The following is a 27,882-nucleotide window of genomic DNA, read 5'->3' as shown; positions in this document are numbered from 1 at the left end:
GTAAAGTGAGATGAGCCCGAAACCCCAGAGTTGTCCGTGACTGGACCTAACGGTCAGGGGTACCTTTACCTTTTATGAGGGAAAATATATTTTCATTTGAACAGAATAGGAAAACCTCCTAAAACAGCAACCAACCCCCCCCCCCGTCCCCTCAAACAGTAAAACCACTGCAGCCAATCTTACAAATTATGCCAGGATTTCATCAAATACAGTTGTTGTTGTTGTTGTTGTTGTTGTTGTTGTCATCGTCGTTTTAAAGTTGTAAAGCAGGGATAGGCCACATAACCTTCGGACAACCTCCTGGGAGCCAAACGGCAGTTGTGGACAGGGCCAAGGGCAAAAGTGGGAAGAACTATTTAGGGCTTGCCTAGGAGATCACTGTAAGCAAATTTAAACCCTAACTAGACTCTAAGAAACATTTGTAAAGTAATGAAGATTATGGATAATTTGGAAAAAATGAAAATTGTGGAGAATGTACTGATATGTAGTTTTAAATTCTGTTTTAAGGACCCATGTAGGGGATTGGGGAGGGGGGAGAGAGTCACGAGATTCAGAGAATCTCACAAAATGATTATACAAACTGTTTGAATGTAAATTTTTTATGATAAAAATAAATTAATTCCCCCCCCCCCAAAAAATGTGGGAAGAACTGCAAATCTAAATTTTATTTTTCTACAGAAGTGTGGTTTGTACACATGCTCACACAACCCTTTCTTTCCTCTATCTAGAAAACTGAGAAGCATTATTAGACCTCAAGGACACACTGCAACCTAGCAAAAGAAGTCAGGGAGTGTCATGCAAGGTCACAGAGTGGTGTGAGGCAGGATGCAGGAATAGTCTGGGCAGAGTTCCACAAGGCAGGTAAAGAATCCTGGAGGATTGTGTTGGTCCCCAAACTGATATTCCATATCACTGTTATATATTATTCTTTACTGGGAATAATAACAGTACATACACTCAGCATGACAGAAACATGTTGATTCTTTAATTCTGTCTTCTTATCAGTTTCCCTTTGCTGTTCAACTCTGGCCTCAGCAAAATAACAAAACATTTAGGGAAAAAGATACAACCCAGTAATCCAAAACTAGAGGACAAGATGGAGAAGACCTCCACTGCCACCATATATTTCCCCTTGGTACTCAGGTAGGTTGGAACAAAGGACAACCAAACACTGCAAAAGACCAACATGCTGAAGGTGATGAACTTGGCTTCATTAAAACTGTCGGGTAACTTCCTAGCTAGAAAAGCCACAGTGAAGCTGACAATGGCCAGGAAACCCATGAATCCCAGGGCACAGTAAAACATTATAGTTGAAGCTTCGTTACATTTTAGTACAATTTCTTCAGTCACTGAGTGCATGTCAAAATCTGGGAATGGGGGAGAAGTTATCAGCCAGATCATACAAATACCAGCCTGAATAAGGGAGCAGCAAAAGACAATGCAGCTAGATAGTCTATTGCCTACCCATTTCCTCATCCTAGACCCTGGCTTGCTGGCCATGAATGCTAGAACCACAATGGTGGTTTTGGCCAATATGCAAGAAACTGCCACTGAGAAAATCATGGAGAAAGCAGTTTGTTGAAGGAGGCACATTAGCTGTTCAGGCTGCCCAATGAACAACAAAGCAGAAAAGAAAGCAAGCAAGAGGGAGATGAGGAGAGCGTAGGTGAGGTTCCGGTTGTTGGCCTTGACGATGGGAGTATCCCTGTACTTAATGAAGATTTGAAGCACCAAAGCTGTGATGAAAGAAAAAGTGAGGTCAAGAGTAGCCAAACTGCTCCCCAGAGGTTCTTCATAAGACAAGAAGGTTATTTGTTTCGGAAGGCATCCATTCTGGTAATTGTTTGGGTACTGGTCTCCAGGGCATTCAAAACAGTCATCCATGTCTGAAAAAGAAAATATTGTTTTCTATACAAGTAAGTGCTGGACTGGATGAATCCCAAACCGGAATTAAGATTGCCGGAAGAAATATCAACAACCTCAGATATGCTGATGACATAATCTTGATGGCAGAAATTGAGGAGGAATTAAAGAACCTTTTAATGAGGGTGAAAGAGGAGAGTGCAAAATATGGTCTGGAGCTCAACATCAAAAAAACTAAGATCATGGCCACTGGTCCCATCACCTCCTGGCAAATAGAAGGGGAAGAAATGGAGGCAGTGAGAGATTTTACTTTCTTGGGTTCCATGATCACTGCTGATGGTGACAGCAGTCACGAAATTAAAAGACGCCTGCTTCATGGGAGAAAAGCAATGACAAACCTAGACAGCATCTTAAAAAGCAGATACACCACCTTGCCGACAAAGGTCTGTATAGTTAAAGCTATGGTTTTCCCAGTAGTGATGTATGGAAGTAAGAGCTGGACCATAAAGAAGGCTGATTGCTGAAGAATTGATGCTTTTGAATTATGGTGCTGGAGGAGACTCTTGAGAGTCCCATGGACTGCAAGAAGATCAAACCTATCCATTCTGAAGGAAATCAGCCCTGAGTGTTCACTGGAAGGACAGATCGTGAAGCTGAGGCTCCAATATTTTGGCCACCTCATGAGAAGAGAAGACTCTCTGGAAAAGACCCTGATGTTGGGAAAGATGGAGGGCACAAGGAGAAGGGGACGACAGAGGACGAGATGGTTGGACAGTGTTCCCGAAGCTACAAACATGAGTTTGACCAAACTGCGGGAGGCAGTGCAAGACAGGAGTGCCTGGCATGCTCTGGTCCATGGGGTCATGAAGTGTTGCACACGACTAAATGACTAAACAACAACAATTGCTATCTGGCCCACCCAACAAACTTTGGCTTTAAAAGTAAATGACATACTTCTCAATAGTAATATCAGACAGTATATAATCCGCCTCCACACATTATGGAAATTAAGTTCTGGTGTGCACCTAGGAAATAGTAACTGATATGTTACATAGCATAAAATAAATTTCCTACCTGTCTGGTTTGAGATCTTCTGTTCTGGACATGGGAGGCAATCATAGCAGCAAGATGGCTGCCCTTCTTTCTTGGTTCTACTATAACCTGAAAGGCACTTCTCATTACACTCGGAAAGGGGCTCTACCTGTCCATAAATGAAAGAAAAGAAGAGTTGGTAATCTGCAGCTCACATAACAACCCCATGATAGGAAATCTACATTTAAGCCATAGGTAGCTTGCCGGATAGCAATGTGAGAGCTCTTTATTTGCAACAAACTCCAGTACTGGAATCTGTGCCTCTACCATTACTCCTACACCTTTGGTTTCATGAAAAACCATATTGGTAAATGTTTCAACAACATCAACTTTTATTTCTATTTTTATTTTAATCCTTTTTATTGCGTATTTTTAATAACTATAAAATATATATAGCATATAAAACATACAAAGAATATATACATTATACAAAGTAGACATCCTACAGATTACATTCTACTATTTATCTGGTAATTGTTACAAGTATTTCCTTTCTGTATTAATTTATCTTTCCTCTTTTTCTTTTTCCTGCATTTTCCTCCCCTAAATAAAGAAAAATGAATGAATAAATAATTTAATTTTTTTTAAAAAAAGAGCCGATAAATAAATAAAATTTAAAAAAGCAAAATAAAAAATTGTATATGTATATGTAATAAAGATAAAAATAAAAGCTTTGGACTTCCTGTTAATTCCTCGAGTATATACTTATTCTTTACACTTGAATGTAAATACCTTAGTACAAACTTCTTAAGCAAATAATCTAGTACATTCTTACTTCCTTTTACATCCTAACAATTATTATTCAACCCCTAATTTCCTTTTAAGATCACTCAAACGCTATCATGGATACTACATTTTTGCTATACTTTTGAACATATTTCTTGTACCTATCCCATTTTTTTTAATTACTTTTGAATTGTCTCTAAGACTGTTTGTTAATTGCTCAATTTTGGCAAAATTGTGTAATTTACTCTGCCAATCGGTGCAACAACATCAACTTTTAGAAGTCAAGAGTCTTAGTGAAGTAGAAAACATTCAGCTAATGCTTTTTTCCTGGGGGTATTCAAGGGTACACAGTACTAGAACCATTTTTTTTCAAGAACAAAAGCATCGAGTTCAACATATTAAAGACGCTACTGAAGGAATTTTTTTATTTTGCTTCGACTCAGACCAACACGGCTACCTACCTGTAACTTCAACATATTATATATAGAGAAACCATTAATGGATTTTTGCATTATTCATTGCCCTTTATGCAATCTCTTCGTGTTACATCTAGTTTCATCTGAGAATGGATGCTTTAATATTTGTTGTTGTTTAGTCGTTTAGTCGTGTCCGACTCTTTGTGACCCCATGGACCAGAGCACACAAGGCACTCCTGTCTTCCACTGCCTCCTGCAGTTTTGTCAGACTTATGTTCATAGCTTTGAGAACATTGTCCAACCATCTTGTCCTCTGTCGTCCCCTTCTCCTTGTGTCCTCAATCTTTCCCAACATCAGGGTCTTTTCCAGGGAGTATTCTCTTCTCATGAGGAGGCCAAAGTATTGGAGCCTCAGCTTCAGGATCTGTTCCAGTGAGCACTCAGAGCTGATTTCCTTCAGAATGGATAGGTTTGATCTTCTTGCAGTCCACGGGACTCTCAAGAGTCTCCTCCAGCACCATAATTCAAAATTTTACATTATTCATTGCCCTTTATGCAATCTCTTAGTGTTACATCTAGTTTGATCTGAGAACGGATCCTTTAATATATTACAGTGAAATTGTTATGGCCCACTGGAAAAAATATCCCTTCAGTAGCACCTTAAAGACCAACTAAGTTTATATTTTTGGTATGAGCTTTCGTGTGCATGTATCTGTATCTGAAGAAGTGTGCATGCACACGAAAGCTCATACCAAAATATAAACTTAGTTGGTCTTTAAGGTGCTACTGAAGGAATTTTTTTATTTTGCTTCGACTCAGACCAACACGGCTACCTACCTGTAACTGGAAAAAATATCAGCAGACTTTCTGAAATGGAACTTACCTGGTTAAATCTGTCTGGCCACATGATGGCATCATCATGAAGGGTTAACCCCTTGCCCAGAGGAGCCTGGGAATCCAGCCTTCCAACTTTGACTCTAAGAAATGACTCATTTGGGAATGTGATCCAGTTGATAATATCAAATCCAGATACTAATTGTCCATTTTGGTCAAATGAAACTTTTCCCCCAGCACTATTATTAAACAATACGTTTCTCAGAAAGTGGTGGAGCTATATTGGAGGTGGAAGAGAATTCATGAATATGTGCCCTAACACAATGACACTGTGATTATATTTCATGATTGATATAATGGTTTGTGGTATCTTTAAAAGCTCTCTCTCTCTCTCTCTAGCCCTACTTAGATAATTGAAGTTGCTGAAAGAGGGGGAATTGACTTATGGGCCTATAAAAAGGGTGATAGTGTTGATTCTTTTAAGCAATATGATGTACTTGAATGTTCATTTGTTTTTGTTTACAAAATGAACCTCAAAGGTCAAACAGGACATTCTCTCAGGTAGATGGGTCCTAAGCTTTTTACTCTCTTGATATGACCAGAACTAAGTGTTCCGGTTTGCAAAGGTTTTTCGGAAGCCGAACATCCACCCTAAATGGCCTCGGTCCTATATACCTGAAGGAGCGTCTCCACCCCCATCGTTCATCCCGAACACTGATATCCAGCGCCAAGGGCCTTCTGGCGGTTCCCTCATTGCGAGAAGTGAGGTTACAGGGAACCAGACAGAGGGCCTTCTCGGTAGTGGCACCCACCCTGTGGAATGCCCTCCCAGCAGATGTCAAGGCAATAAGCAACTATTTTACTTTTAAAAGACAACGGAAGACGGCCCTGTTTAGGGAAGTTTTTAATGTTTGATGCTGTATTGTTTTTAATATTTGGTTGGAAGTCACCCAGAGTGGCTGGGGAAACCCAGCCAGATGGGTGAGGTATAAATTAATTATTATTATCCTTATTATTATTCAATGGCTTAAGAGCAGGAAGCTCCTGCAGCCAAGCAGGAGCCGCACCTTGGTTTTTGAACAGTTTCGGGAGTCGAACGGACTCCTGGAATGGATTAAGTTCGAGAACCATTGTATTAGTCTATATATATATATAAATGTTCCCACTGTGTGCACAGATGTAGCACCCTTCCTCCATAACCGGTGAACTGAATTCCAACAAATTTGGCCACAATGTTCCATGCCCATCAGGGAGGGATCTGGCGTGATTCCCCCCCTAAAGCACACCTTTCACACCTAAAATAATGATTAAACACAAAAAGTGGCGCCCAAATTATACATCACCAGCAGAAGGTCTGAAGACTCCAACAGCATCCAAAAGAAAGACATATCGCACCCTGCTGCCTCCAAAGCCGCGCCACCAGATGACATCACAAAATTCCACAGCAACCAACTGAAAACAGGCCTTTTGCAGCAACAAGGCCCAACATTGCCCAGCAGACTGAATAGGCTGCAACAGACTAGGCCACTTTTCAGACTAGGCCAAGTGGAGGTAGGGGCCTGCCTGGGGGGGGGGATCCGAATGGGGGCAGGGATAGGTAATGGATCAGAACAGGGTGGGGGGAGACACAGGGATGTGCCTATGTAAACATAACACACACAAAAACAGGGGGACTCTGAAGGTGAGGGGAGTCTGAAGTGGGACTCTGAGGCTCCATTTAACAAACTGAGCCACCGCAACGCATGGCAGGGCCAACTAGTTTCCTAAAAAGCCGTAAATGGTTCAGGGACCTCAATACCTCAAGGACCATCTCTTCACATGTGAACCAACCCAGACCCTGCACTCATTATGGGAGGTCCTACTTCTTGTGCCCACTCTATGCGAGGTCCAGAGGGTGGCAACACAAGAACAGGAGTTTTCTGCAGCATTCCCTGTTTAAGGAACGCTCTCCCCAGTTTTGCTCACCTGGCACCATCACTATATATCTTTAGGAGCCAGGCAGAAAACTGTCCTCTGTAACCACACATTGGGCCTTTTAAAAGTGGGTGAGATATTTTTATTGTATTTCTTTTTCCTTTGGTTTTAAGCGAGTGTCTGGAGGCGGTTGGAGGATGGATGGCGGCTAACAGATTGAGGCTGAATCCTGACAAGACAGAAGTACTGTTTGTGGGGGAGAGGAGGCAGGCAGGTGTGGAGGACTCCCTGGTCCTGAATGGGGTAACTGTGCCCCTGAAGGACAAAGGTGTGCAGCCTGGGAGTCATTTTGGACTCACAGCTGTCCACGGAGGCGTAGGTCAATTCTGTCTCTAGGGCAGCTGTTTACCAGCTCCATCTGGTATGCAGGCTGAGACCCTACCTGCCTGTGGACTGTCTCACCAGAGTGGTGCATGCTCTAGTTATCTCTCGCTTGGATTACTGCAATGCGCTCTATGTAGGGCTACCTTTGAGGGTGACCCGGAAACTACAACTAATCCAGCATGCGGCAGCTAGACTGGTGACTGGGAGTGGCCGCCGATACCACATAACACCGGTCTTAAAAGACCTACATTGGCTCCCAGTACATTTCCGAGCACAGTTCAATGTGTTGGTACTGACCTTTAAAGCCCTAAGCGGCCTCAGTCCAGTATACCTGAAGGACCTTCTCCACCTCTATTGTTCTGCCTGGACACCGAGGTCCAGTGTCAGGGGCCTTCTGGCAGTTCCCTCACTGCGAGAAGGGAAGTTGCAGAGAACAAGGCAGAGGGCTTCTCGGTAGTGGCACCTGCCCTGTGGAACGCCCTCTCACCAGATGTCAAAGAGAAAAACAACTACCAGAGTTTTAGAAGACATCTGAAGGCAGCCCTGTTTAGGGAAGCTTTTAATGTTTAACAGACTATTGTATTTTAATATTTTGTTGGAAGTCGCCCAGAGTGGCTGGGGAAACCCAGCCAGATAGGTGGGGTATAAATATATTATTATTACTAATCTATGTTGGGTTTATTGGATATTTGTTTGTTGTAATTTGCTTTGGATTGCCTTGAGCATGATACGTGTTGGCAATTTTTATAAATAATAATAATAATAATAATCCTTTAGCACAATATTTAGGGCTTCTTCACTTTCCTGGAATTCAATGGCTGACTTCATATGAATTATGATATCATGGTACTCTGTAACTAGCCAGATTTAGCAACAAACCTCTGTATTATTTGGAATAGAACTTTACCTGCCATGGCTGTTGATTCAGAAGTTCCCACCTTACTGTACCTGCCATTCCTCTGTATTTTAATTTGGCAGAAAGCATGGTGTGCAAAGCATGTGCCACAACATATACAGAATTGTAGATGCTGTAGCTGTGGGCTGTCATGGTCATTTCAAAAACAGACCCAGGAAGGCTCTCGATATTCTCCTCCCCAGTGCAGATCTGTTTGTCTTTCTCCTCCAAAGCAGGATCAGTAAAATAACAATTAAATGCCTCTTCCCAGAAAAGCCTGATGAAGCCATCTTCTTTTTCCAAGGTCGGGTTTCTCATCTGAATAAATTTCTGGAATCCTAGAAGATCCTTAGAATGGACTGCAAAGGACAGAGCACCGTGGAGGAAAGTTATGTCCCAACCTCTTTGAATGGGAAAGGATGTGAAGTCCATCTGAGCTGTCATAATCCAGACTTTTGCCTTGCCTTCTATTTTTATACCATTTGCTTCTGCAAGTCTGGGCATCATTCTCATTACCATAATTGTATGAATTTCACCATTCACAACTACAACATTGGTGGTGCTTCCCACAATCATGCTGATTGTTTTAGAACCTTCCTCCACCAGTTCTTTGAAATCATCAGAAAAAGATACTTTAGGAAAACTTTCTATAAAATCAAAGCAGATGCCCTTCTCGGCAAACATGGGAAGAACGTTTTGTACAAATCTGTCTCCAGTGTCATCATAGAGAAAAAGCACGCCAATCCACATCCAATTGAAATGCAGCAGTAGCTGGACGATCCCCTCATATTGTTGAACCCCATCTGGAAATATTTTATGGAAGAAAACTGCTTGCATGTCTTGATTCAAAATAGGAGAAGAGCCATAGATGAGCTAAAGACGATCATTTTTATAAACAGATGGGGAAAGGAGATACCAAATGTTGAGATCCAAATACCAAATAAACTCAAAACAAGATTTCAACTTTCAGTTAATGAGTATCGATTGACAGGGGCTATTCAATTTGCTATTTATTTATGTTGATTTGGAATCTGCAGATATGTAGATATAGACAGTGCTTTTTTCTTTAAAAAAAGTTTAGGGGTATTTTCATTTTGACTCAAGAAAAATCACCATTTTGTAGTTCAAATTGGGGAAAATAAATACAACTAATGTACAAAGAACTCGTATTACACAGCTGGCAGCTCACAGTGGCTTCCACATTAGCATTTCACGTCTGGGGCTCTGGGTGGGTGAGGGCAACATGGCACAGCCATGGTGGGTTCAGAGAGGCCACCATCTTCTGGCATGGCCAGGGGAAGGGTTGGCCACCTGGTGCCACCCCATTAGAGGGGTCTGGGAGTGGTGACTCAGTCCGGGAGTCCACTGGGGGACCAATGGGCCAATATACCTCTTCCAATGGCAGCCTGTGCGGGGTTGTGGCACCCAATCCATGTTGCAATCTACTCCCCAAAACAAGGTCAATGCCACCAGATTCCTATCAGATAGCAGGTGTACTTCCTGATGCTGGATACACGCCCAATGCCTTAGCCAAACCTGTTCTGTCCTGGAATCAATAAAGCTGTGGCCCAGTGCAACCTAATACCTGTCTACTGCGTCCATTCTTGTGGCCTTCCCTGCACCTGCCACAGCTGTTATGTTTAGTCCATGTAATGTCTCCACAGTTCATATTATTCTTCATTATAATGTTCAATGAGGAATGATTCCGTATGTTCTCTCTACATGGGGATGCTTCAGTAGTTGCATGTCCTTTAACAATTTATGGAGCCAATTTAGAAAGATCTCCCACTGCCTACTTTTTGCCTGTACTCTGACTTTTGCCAGTTTCTCTTGCAACCAATCGGAAGCTGCGCCTTGGTTGTCAAACGTTTCGAAGCTGAACGGGCTTGCGGAACGGATTATGTTTGACAACTGAGGTTTGACTGTACCTGTACTTGCTGGTCCTAAAAGATCTCAAACATGGTGAATCAGTCAATCATTCAAGTACCCACATTCAGTCTGATTATATTTGTAATTGGCTTGCTTATGACCCAAGAGTAAAAAACCCAAGTCTACATCTTACTTGTGGCATCTTGTACATGCAGAGGATTGTTGCCATGTCAAGGCCTACTTCAGAGTTCGATCCTCCAATGACTGCAACTGGGGTGTCCACCACATCGCACTTGTAGTTAGGGATGAGTCGTCCTTGTCTAGAGAGAAGTTCCATGGAGGCTTGATAGGTCCAGCTTGCACTGAAATGGCTATTATAAATGTGAAATCCTAGAGTGACATTGGGTAAGATTTGGGGATTTCCATTTATCTCTTTTACAGCAAATGCCACGGCCAGGATATGCTGGTAGAGATGTGTCATTGGCCTGCAATGAGAACTACATATTAAACAACAGCGCATCTTCACAAATCATAGAATCATAGAATTGTAGAGTTGGAAGGGACCCTGAGGATCATTTAGCCCAGTGCTTGAGTCTCCATCTGATTCTGAACTACAATTCCCATCATCCCTGAAAACTGGTCCTGCTAGCTAGGGATGGTGGGTGTTGTAGCCCAAAAACAAATGGAGACCCTTGTCTGAAAACCGCTCATTTAGCCCAACCCCCTGCAATGCAGGAATATGCAGCTGTCCTGTAAAGGGATCAAACCTTCTACCTTGGCATTATCAGCATCAAACTCTATTATTTGTCCATAGTATAGGAGGTACGTGAATATATTGAAACACAAACCTGCACATTTGGCCTTCCTGAATAGCCAGCCCATGGCATTTCTATTTATTAATTCTGATAATTAGAACTATCCCTCACTATCAGCTTCCAGAAAACTCAGAAAGGGGAATGTGTTTTATTACAGGTTGAACCTCAAAATAAACTTAGGTTGTATCCAGGGAAGATTCCTCTGATGGAAGAATCTGTGCCTGATCCTTTGGAATATTTCATAGGTGTAAGGGACACTACAATGATTATCATTATCATTATCATTATCATTATCATTATCATTAGAAGGCAAATAAGCCACTGAGATATTATGTTGGTGACTAGAAGTTCCCCAGATTTATCACACAACCGAACTTGCCATATTGCCCTATTTTGTGCTTCTCTTTGCAAAATGTAAGCACTTGTTAACAGTACTGCTGCTATTATATTTGATGCCACTACTACTAATATCAGATTTTTGAAATGAGTAGAAAGTGTCAGATTATCCAGTCTTTCTTCCATTGTTCAAAGCTGATCATGCAATCACCTCCAGGTTTGAGTGATTAACTGCTTTGCAATGATAAAAGATAAGTGTGAAATCTAGAAATACAAATATTATCACGGCAAATCACAAGAAAGCCTTAAGAAACTGGATGTGGGTGTTATGGGGTTTTTTCCCTGCCTCATGCTCATTTAATGATGATGAAATGCTAGTTTTAGATCTCATTATAATCAGGTATTCTTAAACTAAGATGAACAGACCCTGCCTAAATTCCACCCCCACCCTTCATAAGAATCAAGAATGAAGGAAAGGGGTTCTGGTAATTATCATAATGATCATCACCCTTATCATATGGCAAATGCAGATATATATTTATTACAGAAAGATCCTATGGTTTTAAACTCACAAGTACACATGCTCACACAAAAACAATTCCTTACAGAATGTCCTCAAGGAACGCAGAAGAGGGTGGTATATTGAAGGCTACACTTGAAGTTATATAGATTTGAGAAATAATGCCAGCAACAGTGATGTCTCCGGACTGATAATATTCATGAAGAATAGGAAGAGGGTGCCTGCTGGAACACTGAGCAATCGGAATGTTGCCCTCATTTAGAGAAAATAGCACTAATTTCAATACTGCATAGAGTACCAGCTTGCAGGAATTTGAGGGGAAATAATTCTTCTCTTTGCACACTGCCATTTGAGTGTTCCTGAGCAATAACAAGTCACTAGAAGCCAGATCTCCTGAGTGTAAAGATTCATTGATCAGACTGACAGAGCACTTAGTGTCTGTCTGCCTAAGCTTGAATATCACAGTGCATATTAATCTTCCAGTCTTAGCTCATAGTTTTCCATGTTGGAACTGGAACCCTCTAGAGATACAGAGAAGTAGTGATTGTGATTAATTTGATAATTACAGAAAATATAATTCCCTGTAATTACTCTCTATAACATGGCAAAAGAAAAATGTTTGTCACATCCCAGCAAAAGTTTCAGCTGGTCCCCCTCACTATGGAGAAAGCTCTAATGAGCCATCAGCACACAAACTAAAAAATAACCCAGAAAGCTGATATCTTAGAAGGGAAATATACCTTATAGAATAGTCACTTCGCTGGTAACTATTGATGTAAAAACTTGTGCACAACTTATGAACATTGGCAGTTTATCAAGACTGAAAATACACCAGCTATTCAAATGAAAACTTCTATTGTCTGCAAGTAATCAGTTTCCCAGTAGGTTACAGTTTCAGAAATTTGTTGTTTTCTGTGTCCTGTTTTTTTTTAAAAAAATATAGAAAAATAATTATAATTATTTTTACATACCCATCACAAAATTTTTGGTCCAGAAAAATAAAAACTCCCAAAAATGAGCACAAGAGGGGCAGTTCAGTGAAGAGTGAATATAAAAGTTTTCTAATGCATTTTAAGCTCTCAGGAATCATTAAATTTCAATGACTTTTTTATCCCATCCCCAAAATTTATGTGATACGACATTCAAGTCGAAGTTTTGGCTAGGATACTAATATACATTTCTCCATATTTGATGTTAATGACTCAGTTCTGCTCCCCTGCATTACTTGGATCATCTTCCCCCTAATAAAGTATTTATAGAAGAATATCAGCAACTTTCAGGGGATAAGCAAACTTTAAGGGAAAAACTTTTGGGTGAGCAATCTGTTTTTCATTAGAGATAAGATGTATCCTAAGTCATTCACAGATTAGACCCACTGGTGATCAATGGACAATCAATGGACAATATGCCCTGATAAAACCCAAAATAATCTCCAGGTGTTTTGAAGGAAGGAAGGGGAAGGGGAAGGGGAAGGGGAAGGAAAGGGAAGGGAAGCGAGGTACTATTTCTGGGTTAGCAGAGTCTGTAACCTGAAGCGTCTGTAACCTGAAGCGCCTGTAACCCGACGTACCACTGTATTGGCTTATTTCGAGGCAGAAAATGGTGCTAGGTGGGTGAAGAAACCCACAGGTCAAGGGCAGAAAGAAGCAATAGACAAGCTCTTGCCTGATAGTCCTGCACCCCCACTTGCCAATTCTGCAACAAATGGGTCAAGTGCTGCTTTCCATTATGAGGTTGGCTGGATTAGACACCCCTCAGTTAAGGGTGCATCAAATGAGTCCATTGACCTGGTCTTTTGACCAGGCATCCCCAAACTCAGCCCTCTAGATCAGGCATCCCCAAACTTCGGCCCTCCAGATGTTATGGACTACAATTCCCATCATCCCTGACCACTGGTCCTGTTAGCTAGGGGTCATGGGAGTTGTAGGCCAAAACATCTGGAGGGCCGCAGTTTGGGGATGCCTGCTCTAGATGTTTTGGGACTACAACTCCCATCATCCCTAGCTAACAGGACCAGTGGTCAGGGATGATGGGTATTGTAGTCCCAAAACATCTGGAGGCGCGAGTTTGGGGGTGCCTGGAGTCAAGAATTCTCATACCTAGCAACCACAGTCCCCTCCAGCAATGGAACCCACATCTTTATGTAATGAGGATCCTGTCGCGGGCAAACAAACTCCAGCCAAGATTGACTCTCCCACATTGTGGGAGGTCTTATGTGATCAGTGCTTACTGTCACATCATACAGTGGAAGGAATCTTCAGGAGAATGGTGTTACTGCAGAAATAGATTTTGGGCCTACCTGCTATAATTGGGACACTGGTTGGGTTGGTGGAGAATGGCATACTGATGGCCATCCCACCACCTAGGCCTGCCTGCTGAGACTCCAAAGACCGCTGATTTGATGTTAAAACAAGAAATGGAGAGGCAGGTGCTAGATGGGATATTTGGTGAATCGGTGCTACAGCAGAGGAGTTATTTCAAGAACTGTGGCAACATTAACAAGGTGGTCAATTGAAGCCAATGAGATATCGTTCAATACCCTTGACCTAACATCCATAGACCCAAGGTTGTTGTATAGTGATCTTGTCTCTGCTTTGAGAGTAGAAAATCTGTCTGATTGTCTAGCAGCATTTAGCAACCAATGCTCCATCCTGCCAGCATTTGATAAAACTGCTGAATATACATATTGGTCTGAGAATCATCTCTTGCAACCTAGTGGCCCAGAGGCGGAGGCGGAGGGAGTCAGACCCACTTGGCAACTAATAAAGGGCTGCTACCCTCTCTCTCTTTTTTAAGAAACATTTTATTGGTTTTCAAATAAACACATTAAACAAAAATAAAACAAAGCATTCACCCACAAACACTCCAACATACAATAGACCTAGAGTTTTCTTTTGTTTACAGTTCTTCAATTATTTCTTTTCCTTTGCTCTGCCGAGCTTTGACTTCCCTCCCTCCCCTCATCCGGTTTTCTTATTCACTCCTATCTTGCAGTTCTTTTGTTTCCCTTACTTTAGTCAGTTCGTAGGATTTATTTCAATCCTGCAAGTGTCTTTAAACTTCTACAGTTCTTCTCCATATAATCCACAAATTTACTCCAGTCTTTTTGGAACTTTGTCTCTCCCTGGTTTCGGATCTTGCTAGTCAGTCTAATTCCGCATAGTCCATCATCTTCGTCTGCCACTCTTCAATCGTTGGTAACTCCTGAGTTTTCCATTTTTGGGCTAACAATGTTCTAGCTGCGGTTGTCGCATACATAAATAATACTTGATCTCCTTTTACAATTTCCTCTCCTATAATTCCCAGTAGGAATGCCTCCGGTTTTTTGGGAAAAGTATATTTAAAAATCTTTTTCAGTACATTATATATCATTTCCCAAAATCTTTTAATTTTATCGCATGTCCACCACATATGATAAAACTCAACATCTTTCTCTTTACATTTCCAGCATGATTTACTACTCATTCTATACATCTTAGCCAATTTTACTGGTGTTAAATACCATCTATACATCATTTTCAAAACATTTTCTTTCAAGGCAGTACATGCTGTAAACTTCAATCTTTGATTCCACAGTTTCAACCACGCGTCATATTCAATATTATGCCCAAAATCTTTTGCCCATTTTATCATCACATCTTTTGTCAATTCATCTTTCGTATACCATTCCAACAACAAATCATACATTTTTGACAATAATTTAGTTCTGTCTTCCAACAATTCTATTTGAAATTTGGACCTTTTATCCTCGAAACCTTTTTTTTTAATCATCTTTAAGCCCATCATTTACTTGGTGATATTGTATCCATCCAGTCAAAACATCTTTGATTTCTTCATAATGTTTCAACCTCCAACCTTTTTCTGATTTAATCAATATCTCTTCGTATGTGGCCATCCTCCCTTCCATATTTATTTTTTTAACCGTCAGCACTTCAGCTGGTGATATCCACCATGGGGTTTTAGTTTCTAACAGGAACTTGTTTCTTTCCCACACTTCATATAGAGACCTTCTTATCACATAAAGGGGCTGCTACTCTCATGGGGGTCTGTTCAAAATCCAAAGGCGTTGCTTCTAACATGAGGCCTCAGACCAGTCTGCAAGTTAATGACCAGTAATGAAGCCTAGTGGTATTTTGTTAACTGAGGCTGAAATCCAGATGTGTCTACAATACATATTACCGGTAGGGGCATCTCTCAAACTTGGTAAGGGTTTCCACTACAAATATGTGAACACCCTAACCGTGTGGTAGTATTGAATCAAGCTTTCAAGACTCAATGGTTTGGTATAGGTTCTGATCACTGATTTACCTATTTGTGAATAGAGAGTTGCTAAAAGGTCATCAAAACAACTCAGGCAACTGATTGATCAGAAGATGATCACAACTATATAATACTGTATAGGTATAAATGAGCAGATCTATGAAGATTGTCAGAGCTGTAGGGGATGGGAGAGTTTGAGGGGAAATATCTTGGCAACCGTGACCTACCCCAATAACATCCAGCTTTGCTCCAAAAGCCGAGAAGGGAGGGAGAGTGGCTCTGGTCCATAGACTGAATTCAGAAGGAACTTGCTCAGGCAAGGGGAGCCAAGTTATGGATGTACAAACAGTTTTACTGCTTCCAAGGTTAAGGCATTTCCATGGACATATCATAGACATATCTAGGCCCCAAAGATTCCACACTATTGATAGACCCAGGCAATTTTTTTTCCTCTTTCTTATGTGTCATCACCTTATAATATCCCCATCGGTCACTTTCAAACCTCAGAAGCTAGACCTAACACTCAAAGGTAAAATTAGAGGATTTCTTAAGGCATGAGATTGTTGTGTATTGAGTCAAAGGATTTTATATCTGTATTACTATTGTATGTATTTGCATTACGGTAAAGTAACTGCCTTTTGGTTCCAGAAGGTACAGCTACTATTGGTTCATTTAAGCTGCTGTACTGTATTTGGATCCTCGGTGGCGCGGGGCACCAGGGTGCCGGGCTGGCAGGGGGCGCTGTGCGGCGAAGCCGTGCAGAAGCCGTGCTGCGCGCTGCGCCTGCCCACCAGGGCGGGGGTGCTGGAGCGATCTCCGCACCAGGGCACCAGGGCGCCCGACCTGCTTGAGACGGCCCTGGTGGGCAAAATCCACCTGTCTGGATATCTGAAACTGCAGTGTGTATAACCAAGGGTACAACATAATTATTTATGTTCAGATGAATTTTCACACATTGAGCAGGTGGATAATAGGACAAATGTTCTCTTTATTTTGCTGCTTTGATCCAAATGGAATATACTGGGTTTCCATAATTTTTTTCATTGCAGATTTTTTTTCTTAAAATGCCATCCTCCCCACCCCCCAAGTAAACTCTGTACTTGTTTTTTTATCCTTTGTAGTAGAATAATAATAATAATAATAATAATAATAATAATAATAATAATATACTCCGCCCATCTGGCTGGGTTTCCCCAGCCACTCTGAGCGGCTCCCAACAGAATATAAAAAACCACGATAAAACATCAAATATTAAAAACTTCCCTAAACAGGGCTGCCTTCAGATGTCTTCTAAAAGTCAGATAGTTGTTTATTTCTTGACATCTGATGGGAGGGTGTTCCACAAGGAGGGTGCCACTACTGAGAAGGCCCTCTGCCTGGTTCCCTGTAGCTTTACTTCTCGCAGTGAGGGAACTGCCAGAAGGCCCTCGGAGCTGGACCTCAGTGTCCGGGGAGAACGATGGGAGTGGAGACGCTCCTTCAGGTATACTGAGCTGAGGCCATTTAGGGCTTTAAAGGTCAGCACCAACACTTTGATCTGTGCTTGGAAACGTACTGGGAGCCAATGCAGGTCTTTCAGGAACATTGTTATATGGTCTCGGTGGTCACTCCTAGTCACCAGTCCAGATGGCACATTCTGGATTAATACTCTCATACCTAGAGGCAATAAATTCCATCCACTTGTAAAAATAATGTCTCCACTTTATCTGGTTGCAGTAAATTCATTAAGAGGGTAGAGGGGGTTCTTGCTGGGGGGTTCGTTCTGTTTGACCAGATCTTCTCCCTCTTTGGCACCAGACAAAGGGTGGGGGAGTCTTTTCCTGGCAACCCACTTTCATGAGTCCATTGCTTGTTGCATGTCACCTCTTGTGCAGCAGTAACTCCCTCCTCTTGGGGCGTGGAAAATATGCACCCAACTAAAGTTGACCCAGGGGACCCAGGTGGCACTGTGGTTAAACCACTGAGCCTAGGGCTTGCCGATCAGAAGGTCAGTGGTTAGAATCCCTGTGACGGGGTGAGCTCCCATTGCTTGGTCCCAGCTCCTGCCAACCCAGCAGTTTGAAAGCACGTCAAAATGCAAGTAGATAAATAGGAACTGCTACAGTGGGAAGGTAAACGGCGTTTCCATGTGCTGCTCTGGTTTGCCAGAAGCGGCTTTGTCATGCTGGCCACATGACCTGGAAGCTATACGCCGGCTCTCTTGGCCAATAATGCGAGATGAGCGCGCAACCCCAGAGTCGGTCACGACTGGACCTGATGGTCAGGGGCCCATTTACCTTTTACCTAAAGTTGAGTAACAATATTCACTGAAGAGCATTGTGTTGCTGCATATTTTGGTAAAAAATTATTGTATTGAGGCTACCTCTGCAGAATGAAAACACCCGATGCCCTGTGAAAAAAGTACTATGACCATGGTGCGAATATCATTAGATATTCCCTTTATCATTCCCTTTATCATTAGAGTTCAGATGCTACCAATCAATCAGTAACCCATTCATTTAGCAAAAGTGTTCTTATTTATTGTTCACTAAAATTTCTAAGCAGTTGGCATAGAATATAAAATTTGGATTAAAAACTACACCAAAAAACACATTAAAAGTCAATTGACAGGAAATTTACCGAGATAAGAACAAAAACAGCATTTTGGGGGGGGGGGATTGTTTAGCAGTCACCGAACTGTGAAGACAGTGAAGATGCCTGACTAAGCAACATGCCCCAGGTGGGCTTATCATCTAAACATGACTTAGTATTTTGCAGAGATTTATGGAGACATAGGTTTGGAATGAGCAAAGTGAAGAATAAGAAAAATTAAGTTCCTTCAGTTTGGCCTCTTTATCAGCTGCTGTCTTTTGTTCAAGTCAGGCCTAAGCACAATAATGTAGCATTTGGGGGAAAAGATGCATAGCAGTAACCCTGCACCAGAAGTCAAAATGGAGAAGATCTCCACAGCTACCATGTATTTCCCTTTTGTGCTCAGGTAGGTTGGGATAAAGGTCAACCATACGCTACAGAAGACCAACATGCTGAAGGTGATGAACTTGGCTTCATTGAATGTGTCAGGCAACCTCCTAGCCAGGAAAGCAACAATGAAGGAGATTATGGCCTGGAAGCCCATGAAGCTCAGGACACAGTAGAACATGGTGGCTGAACCTTCATTGCATACAAGCACAATCTCTTCAGTCATTGTGTGCATGTCTAGATCTGGAAATGGGGGTGATGTTGCCAGCCACACACAACAAAGACTGGCCTGAATTAGGGAGCAGGAAAGAACAATGGTAATGGCTAATTTATTCCCCACCCATCTCCTGATACTGGACTCTGGCCTGGTAGCCATGAAAGCTAAAATCACTATGGTGGTTTTGGCCAATATGCAAGAAACCGCCACTGAGAAGATGAGACCAAAAGTAATTTGTTGAAGAAGACAGGTCACCTTATTAGGCTTGCCAATGAAGAGCAGAGCGCAAAGGAAAGAGAGCAGGAGGGATATTAGGAGTGCGAAGGTGAGGTCCCTGTTGTTGGCTTTGACTATGGGGGTATGCCAGTACTTAATGAAGACTCTGAGTACCAAAAATGTGAGAACAGATAAGGAAAGAGCAGAAACAGCAAAACATAATCCCAAAGGTTCTTCATAAGATAAGTAACTTATATATTTTGGAATGCAGGAATCATGTTGGTCATTTGGATACTGGTCTTCTGGACATTGAAAACACTCATCCATGTCTGAAAAGGAAAACAAGGTTATTTTTAAAATAAAAACAGCAGTATATAGTGCACTGCAGTATTTAAGCATTAATACTATGAAGTCCTAAATCAAGGAAGCTCACATGAATGTAGAAGCCATGCTTTTTGTCTTCAAAAAATTAAGTGTTACATTGAGGGGAGTTTACTCCAAATAGTCACCATTCTCCCTTGGAGGAAGCCGTTTCATTTGGTGGAAGAAGCATATTCCTTATACTAAGAAATTGTCTTTATGTTGAAATCTTCTCATAGGGTTATAGGAAGCTGCCTTATAGCAGATTAGACTATTGATCTCTCTGGCTCATAATTCTCTCTGCGGACAGTTCATGGCTCTCCAGCATTTAGACAGATGATGCTGGGATTGAATCTGGGACCTTCTGCAGGCAGATCAGATTCCCTACCACTGAGTTATGGGTGATCTCATTCCCCAGTATTATATATTCCCCAGTATTTGGCAGTAAGCCAAAACAGCACTGATCCAGGAATGCCCTTCAGCCACCAGACTGGATTTAATTAAATACACCATACTCCTCTGAAATTATATACTATATTATATGATTGTTTTGATATCTTAACAACTTCACAACTATTATAAACACTTACAAAAGGTACAGTGTCATCATTTGTTATATCAGCAATCATTATATCCCATGCTTCCCCCCCCTAAAAAAATGTTTACGGTTACTCTCATTTTGACTAAAGAAAATTACCATTTTATACTTCAAATCAGGGGAAATGAACACAGTAAATGGACAAAAGGCCACCATCAGGGGTAGCAATGGAACTGACGAGTCACCATGCTTAGAGAAGAAACTATTTTTTAATTCGTTTCACAAAAGGATTGGTAATATCATCTTTGGAATTGCAAAAAATAATAATATTCTATGGTAATGACTTCCTGTGGAACCTTATGTATAAATCAATATCTAATGGGCAGTATCCAACAAAACAGATCCACTCATGCAAGGATTTCTGCTTGCGCAATGGAATGCAAGTCTCTCTTCTCTCTGTGTGTTCTCTCCACACCCACCTCAGATCTGCTCTGGCAGGCAGAGGGGAAACCCAGAGCAGATTTAAAACATTCCAATGCTGTTCATGGAGAGACGGGGAAGGGAAGGTCAAAAGTCATTGTCCTGGCACATCTAAGTAGTTGGATACTGCCCATTATATTTGCAGAAGTGCTCTACATTGCATTTCTTACCACTCTGATTTGAAATCTTCCCTTCAGGACATGGGAGGCAACGATAGCAGCAAAATGGCTTCCCTTCCAACTTTATCTTACTATACCCTGGATAGCAGTTGTCATTACACACAGAAAGGGGTTGTGCCTGTCAATACATGAAAGTAGAAATGTTCTAACATCCAGAAATTCTGTTTTGGGAGTTTTATATTTCAGCGGTTACAAATGGTGTGACCAAATATTTTATGACTGATTTACAACACTTAAAGAGTTCTGCATCCTGTTTCTCACCATTGTTCATCTTAGGACATGTAACAACTCTTAACACAATATACTCCAGAGCAGATTACGCGACATTATTATTATTATTATTATTATTATTATTATTATTATTATTATTATTATTTTGTTAATTAATTGTGAACTGTTTCTCATAAGGGAGGATAAAGCTAGGAGTGACTACTAGCCATGATGACTGTGCTTTGACTCCACTGTTAAATCCACAGTTAGACCCATGTATTTTTTTAAAAAAAAGTGGTTCTGATCCGTCCCCCCTCCCCCCCAGATTATGGATATGATTGTGAGTAATGAAATGTGCGCAAGACTTACCTGGTTAAACATGCTTGGCCAAACAATGTCATCTGCAGAAATGGTGAACCCTTTGTCCTTGGTAGCCAAGGAGTCTACTTTTCCAACTTTGACTCTGAGAAAGGATTGGTTTGGGAATGTGACCCAGTTTACAATATCAAACCCAGTGACAGCTTGCCCGCTTTGATCAAAAGTAACCTGTTCGCCTGCACTGTTGTTAAACGAGGCACTTCTCAGATAGTGGTGAATCTAAATGGAAGCAAAGAGACACAATCATAAATGCACAATAATAGGCAAATATAGTGATGGTAATGACCGTTTGGAAACTATGGTTAGTGGTCTTGCCTACAGAAATCAAATCTAATGAACAAGCAAAATGAATTGGAAGAATGAAGCTACAGCTCTCTTTTACACATCACTGGCGAAAAAGATTACAAGTCTGACAATGGTGAGTTGTTTCATAGTCTTCACTGGGAACTGAATGCAGGCGAGAAGTATCAAATTGGCTCAGATGGGAAACTATGGCAAAAATACCATTCAGATGTCAACACTCCAGCCTTAAGATGTAGACAGACATTTAATGGTGTTCGGATGAATATGCATTTATGATGGATTCCTCTGTAGACATGCATTAAGGACATTAGCTGCCATGGCTGTAGAATTAGAAGCACCCACCTCTTCCCATCCATTACTATTCATTGTTGACATTATTGACATTGTGCCTTTGGCCAGTCAAGCTCCTTTAAAACAGTATGCTGATTCTCTAGCAGCTCCTTCCCAGTGCTGACATCCCAATTTTTTAAAATAAATTGTTGAGCTTGAGAGTCCCATGGACCGTAAGAAGATCAAACCTATCCGTTCTGAAGGAAATCAGCCCTGAGTGCTCACTGGAAGGACATATACTGAAGCTGAGGCTCCAATACTTGGGCCACCTCATGAGAAGAGAAGACTTCCTGGAAAAGACCCTGATGTTGGGAAATATGGAGGGCACAAGGAGAAGGGGACGACAGAGGACGAGATGGTTGGACAGTGTTCTCAAAGCTATGAACATGAGTTTGACCAAGCTGCGGGAGGCAGTGGAAGACAGGAGTGCCTGGCGTGCTATGGTCCATGGGGTCATGAAGAGTTGGACACGACTAAATGACTAAACAACAAAAAGGAGCAACAATGAAATGCTATTCCAAAAAGATAAAACTTTTATGAGGTAGGGTTTCTATAATGATGCTGACTTAGACTGAGTCAGACCACTTTATCATCTTTCTCTGTGTACTATTTACATGGACTTGCACCTTATTCCCTGAATTTCATACCGGATCTTCTACCATTCATATTTAATTTAAGTTGTCAAAAATTGACCTTGAAGAGTCCTATGTGCAAAGCAGATGCTCTATCACTGACCTATAGCACAATCCTGACTTGTTGTTAGATAGATATGGTGTCCTGTTCTGCATTAAGGCACTCAAAATATTACCTGCCACAGCTGCTGATTCAGAAGATTCCTTCTCCAATCATATGCCATTTCTCTGTGTCTGAATTTGGATGAATGCATGGTTTGCAAAGCATGCGCCACGGCATAGACAGCATTGTAGACATTGTAGCTGTGGCCAGTCATGCTCATTTCAAAAACAGAGGTAGGAAGAGTCTCCAACTTCTCTTCTCCAGTACACCTTTCCACATCTGTGGTGTCATCCATGAGGAAAGAACATTCGAATGCCTTTTCCCAAAAGGCCATGATAAAACCATCTTCCTTTTCCAAAGTAGGGTTTTTCATCTGAAGATATTCCAGGAATCCGAATACCTGCTTAGAAGGAACTGCAAAGAATAAAGCTCCATGGAAGGACTCTAAGCCCATCATTCTTTGAAAGGGTATTGATGTGAACTCCATCTGGGCTGTCATAATCCAGACTTTACCTTTACTGTTCATTTGTATATCCTCACATTCAGCAAACATTAGACTTGTTCTATGAATTACCGTGAACTGAACATCACCATGTATGATCACAGTGCTGGCACTGCTCCTCAGAACAATACTGTATATGTGAGAAAAGCCATCCATCATTTCATCAAAGTTACTGGAAAAGGATTCGTTTGGAAGTTGTTCTACAAAATCAAAGCATATACCTCTTTCTGAAAACATGGGAAGCACGTTCTGTATAAATTTCTCTCCACTATCATTACTTATATAAGCCACCCCAATCCATGTCCACTTAAAATGCAGCAGCAACTGAAGAATTCCCCATGTTTGATGGTCCTCATTTGGGAACATCCGGTTGAAGAAAACAGATTCAGGGTCGCCATTGGTCATTGGAGCAGAGCCATATACAAGCTAAGAACAATAAAAAAAATTGGGAGATAGCTTTTTGTTTGAAATACAATTTCAGTTTCAAAACTGCATCTGAGCCCTAAATGAATATCTACAAAATTAATCTTATCCCAAAGTGCCTGGAGCTGGTTGGGAATTACCCACTTAAGAGGATGGAATAGTCTTCCATTATAATATCGCCACCCAAATGAAATAAAGAGAAGAATTGTTTTCCTTAATTACATTTGTTTTGACCTATGAGCATATTTCAAAGTTATGTCTTTATTCCCTTCAATCATGTTGCTTTCTATCTGCAAACACAAAAATTTACATACAAGAGCATTGAGAAGTAAATTGTTTGTAAATCCAAGTTTCATACGCATATCCTACCTGTGGCATCTTATAGAGGCTAAGAATGTGTGCCATGAAATGACAGATGTGAGAACTTGGTCCTGTGATAACAGCTATTGCATTGTCTTGGGCATCACACTTGAAGTTAGGGATAAATCTTCCCTGTGTGGAGAGAAGGTCCATTGAAGCGAGGTAAGTCCAGCTTGCTCTGAAATAGCTATTATAGATGTGTGTGCCCAGAGTAATATTAGGCAACATTTGTGGATTTTCATTGATCTCCTTTACAGCATATACCAAGGCCATGATATGCTGGTAGTTTTGGAAAAAGGGTCTGCAATGAGATTGGCATGCTGTGTCAAAGTGTCTGCTTCTGAATATGAAATGTGTAATAATAATAATAATAAATAATAATAATAATTTATTATTTATACCCCGCCTATCTGTCTGAGTCTCCCCAGCCACTCTGGGCGGCTCCCAATTGAATATTAAAACAATACAGCATTAAATATTAAAAGCTTTCCTAAACAGGGCTGCCTTCAGATGTCTTTTAAAAGTAGGATAGCTGCTTATTTCCTTGACATCTGATGGAAGGGCATTCCACAGGGCGGGTGCTGCTACCAAGAAGGCCCTCTCTCTGGTTCCCTGTAACCTCACTTCTCTCAATGAGGGAACCGTCAGAAGGCCCTCGGCGCTGGATCTCAGTGTCCGGGCTGAACAGTGGGGGTGGAGAAGCTCCTTCAGGTATACAGGACCAAGGCTGTTTAGGGCTTTAAAGGTCAACACCAACACTTTGAATTGTGCTCAGAAACGTACTGGGAGCCAGTGTAGATCTCTCAGGACCGGTGTTATGTGGTCCTGGCGGCTGCTCCCAGTCACCAGTCTAGCTGGTGTAGCGTTCAATTTCAATATATGCTTGCTAATATAATTGCTTGCGCACACACAAAGAAATACACACAAAGATAATATGTTTGCAGTGCAGAGAATTGTGAAAAAGCATTAGTACTGATTCCTGTATTATTGGAATTTTAGAAAGTGCTAGGCATATACCTGTATACTTAAATATTTATAAAGTTGCACATCTACATATATACAGTAGTTTATGTATGCTGTGTACCACACAATTGATTAAATATAAGGAAATCAGTTCACTCAATAGGCACCTGTTAATAGATTGGGTCAAATGCAAACAAGCCTGAAAATTCCAGTTTACTGGAATGGGTATTGTGGGGGGTGACTGCAAGCACAGCCTGTGGTCTAAAAAGGCCACCAGTTCATGTTGGACACATGGTAAAGGAAACCCACAGAAACACCAGTCATTTGGGGCAAAGGTACATGATAAAGAACTAAATCATTCTCAATAACACATTGAATTTATGGAGCAAGGGGAATTAGCTTGGCGAATGAAGTTAGCAGGTTTAGAATCAATGAATAATAATATCTAGTGCAATAATGAGAGTATAAAAGTATACACAATAGAGATGGGGCGCTAATTCATTTCTGTAACCTCCAATCAGACTCCCTACTACTCCTAAAACCACAACAAGGTCATGGGTCTGGTCTTCCCTCCTGTTTCAGGGCGTTGGACTGGATGGCCCTTGTGGTCTTTTCCAACTCTATGATTCTACTTTGCTTCATATATTGTAAAGAACCTGTTCTTGCAGTGTGACAGGTTGTGCAAGGAATTTATTGCCTCTCTGACATTTAAATGTCTCTGTGTTGATTGTGTATAACTCTGGTTCAGATGGCTTCCTAGAACGATGATACATATACATATTTGGGAGAATTGCTCACAGTTGGATGCCACATCCTGTGCCAACCATAGATTTCCAGCAACCAATAGTTTTAATTCACTAGCACCTACATTTTATATATATACTTTGAATATTTAAATTTGGCACAAGGGTAGCTTATGACATCCTGATTTTTCTAAATTTTTGAGAGGGATTTATAGTGTATTGTGTAACTAAGGAGAGCACTCCGGCAAGTAGCAGGAAAACTGTCATTGGTAATAAATGATGAGCTACCAGAATTCCTGTGCCCTCCACATACTTGGAGGAGCCTTTGGGTGAGGGAAGATGGCCAATAAGAATTTTTGCTTTTGCTATCATATTACCTAAGTTGACTATTATATCAGCTGTTGCTACTGCTGCACTTATGCTATTCCTACTACTACTACTAATAATAATTCCAATGTTAAATTAAGTACTTCAAACAACAATAAAAACTTATCAAAGTTTTGCCTATCTGCATTTAGCATGGAAATCCTGAGCCCTACAAAGAAATTATCTGGAAAGAGCTTACATAAAAAAATTGAGATGTAGGTGCATCCAAGAAGAGTCTAAAAGCAGTCTTTTTGGCAATCACTCCCCCACTGTCTTTTTGGCAATCACTCCCCCACCCACATAAACCCAAAGACATCAGATCAAAACGCCTGTGGATATTATGATATGATTAAAAACAGCTACTTCGTACATGATATCATCAATCAGTTTCTCAGATGGATGTCCTCTGAAATCCATTGGATCAAATGTCATGTAGATCTGAGAAATAATTCCAGCAATTATGAGATCTCCTGAATGATAATATTTGTGCATAATAGAAGGAGGAGTAACAGCAGTGCATGTGGCAATGGTTGTTTCACATCCCAAATCGGGGAGGAACACAAATACTGGGAGCACAAATAGAACCATATTGAATGAACATCTACCTCCCAGTCACCAATTTGACTCTTCTAACATGATTACTGAAGTGGCAGGAACAATCACACCATAGTTGATTTGGAAGCCCTGACAATGAAAAGAATCAGGAGGGTGGAAGGGTATAAATCTGTCTCTGGAACCAGCTCCAAAATGGAGCAAGGAATATTAACCACATCATTCAGACTTCATTGTTTTGCCATGTTCACTGAAAATCTATAGGGACTTGAAAAGAAGTAGAATTAACCATGGCAATTTTGATGATTATGGGCCGCATGAGTCAATACTGTTGAAGTTTATCTGTGCTAGTACAGAAGAAAATGCAGTTATTACAGCTCAATAGATGCTACCTGTGGTCGTTTATGGGATTGCAAGTGGCAGGTGAGCTAAGAAACAACAAGATGAGGCCAACAGAAAAATAAGGCAGGGAGGGAGGGAGGGAGGAACGGAGGGAAAGAAAGAAAGAAAGGAAGGAAGGAAGGAAGGAAGGAAGGAAGAAAAAGAAAAAGAAAAAGAAAAAGAAAAAGAAAAAGAAAAAGAAGAAGAAGAAGAAGAAGAAGAAGAAGAAGAAGAAGAAGAAGAGTAGTTTGGATTTGATATCCCGCTTTATCACTACCCAAAGGAGTCTCAAAGCGGCTAACAATCTCTTTTCCCCTCCTCCCCCACAACAGACACTCTGTGAGGTGGGTGGGGCTGAGAGACTTCAGAGAAGTGTGACTAGGCCAAGGTCACCCAGCAGCTGCATGTGGAGGAGCGGAGACGCGAACCCGGTTCCCCAGATTATAAGTCTACCGCTCTTAACCACTACACCACACTAGAATTAGCCATGGCAATTTTGATGATTATGGGACACATGAGCCAATACTTCTGTCATTCAGTTCAATTGTCATGGTAGGGGGACACAGCTGCACTTGCAGAGGAGCAAGAGGACTCAGTGAGCACCGGGAATATTTAGGAACCTGCCACCCTGAGGAAACCATTGCATAGTGCCTCATGGGTGATCTGTTCCTGTGAAGGCATAATACAGCCCTCAAGTACACTTGATGCCCCCTCTTCCAAGACCAGCTTAAGTAGGAGAGGCTTGTGAGTTGCAGTTTTCCAGG

The 27,882-nt window shown here is 41.3% G+C and overlaps 2 protein-coding genes across 2 annotated transcripts; both read right to left on the bottom strand.

The window, feature by feature from the left end:
- Positions 1–984: 984 nt before the first annotated feature.
- LOC118078226 (vomeronasal type-2 receptor 26-like) lies at positions 985–12,013 on the bottom strand. The gene is made up of 6 exons (XM_060281298.2): positions 11,751–12,013; positions 10,187–10,364; positions 8,137–8,997; positions 4,981–5,208; positions 2,938–3,064; positions 985–1,886 (listed from the first exon to the last, which is right to left on the bottom strand). The coding sequence occupies exons 1-6, from the start codon at positions 12,011–12,013 to the stop codon at positions 985–987; spliced, it is 2,559 nt and encodes an 852-aa protein (XP_060137281.2).
- Positions 12,014–18,742: 6,729 nt separating this feature from the next.
- LOC118079202 (vomeronasal type-2 receptor 26-like) lies at positions 18,743–26,773 on the bottom strand. The gene is made up of 6 exons (XM_060281821.2): positions 26,556–26,773; positions 24,123–24,300; positions 22,902–23,756; positions 21,452–21,679; positions 20,864–20,990; positions 18,743–19,644 (listed from the first exon to the last, which is right to left on the bottom strand). The coding sequence occupies exons 1-6, from the start codon at positions 26,771–26,773 to the stop codon at positions 18,743–18,745; spliced, it is 2,508 nt and encodes an 835-aa protein (XP_060137804.2).
- Positions 26,774–27,882: the final 1,109 nt, after the last annotated feature.

Source organism: Zootoca vivipara, chromosome 12 (genome assembly GCF_965207765.1).
Source record: "Zootoca vivipara chromosome 12, rZooViv2.hap1.1, whole genome shotgun sequence".
Taxonomy (NCBI): domain Eukaryota; kingdom Metazoa; phylum Chordata; class Lepidosauria; order Squamata; family Lacertidae; genus Zootoca; species Zootoca vivipara.
Note: the sequence above shows the minus strand (reverse complement) of the source record. Positions and strands in the feature narration are given on the sequence as shown.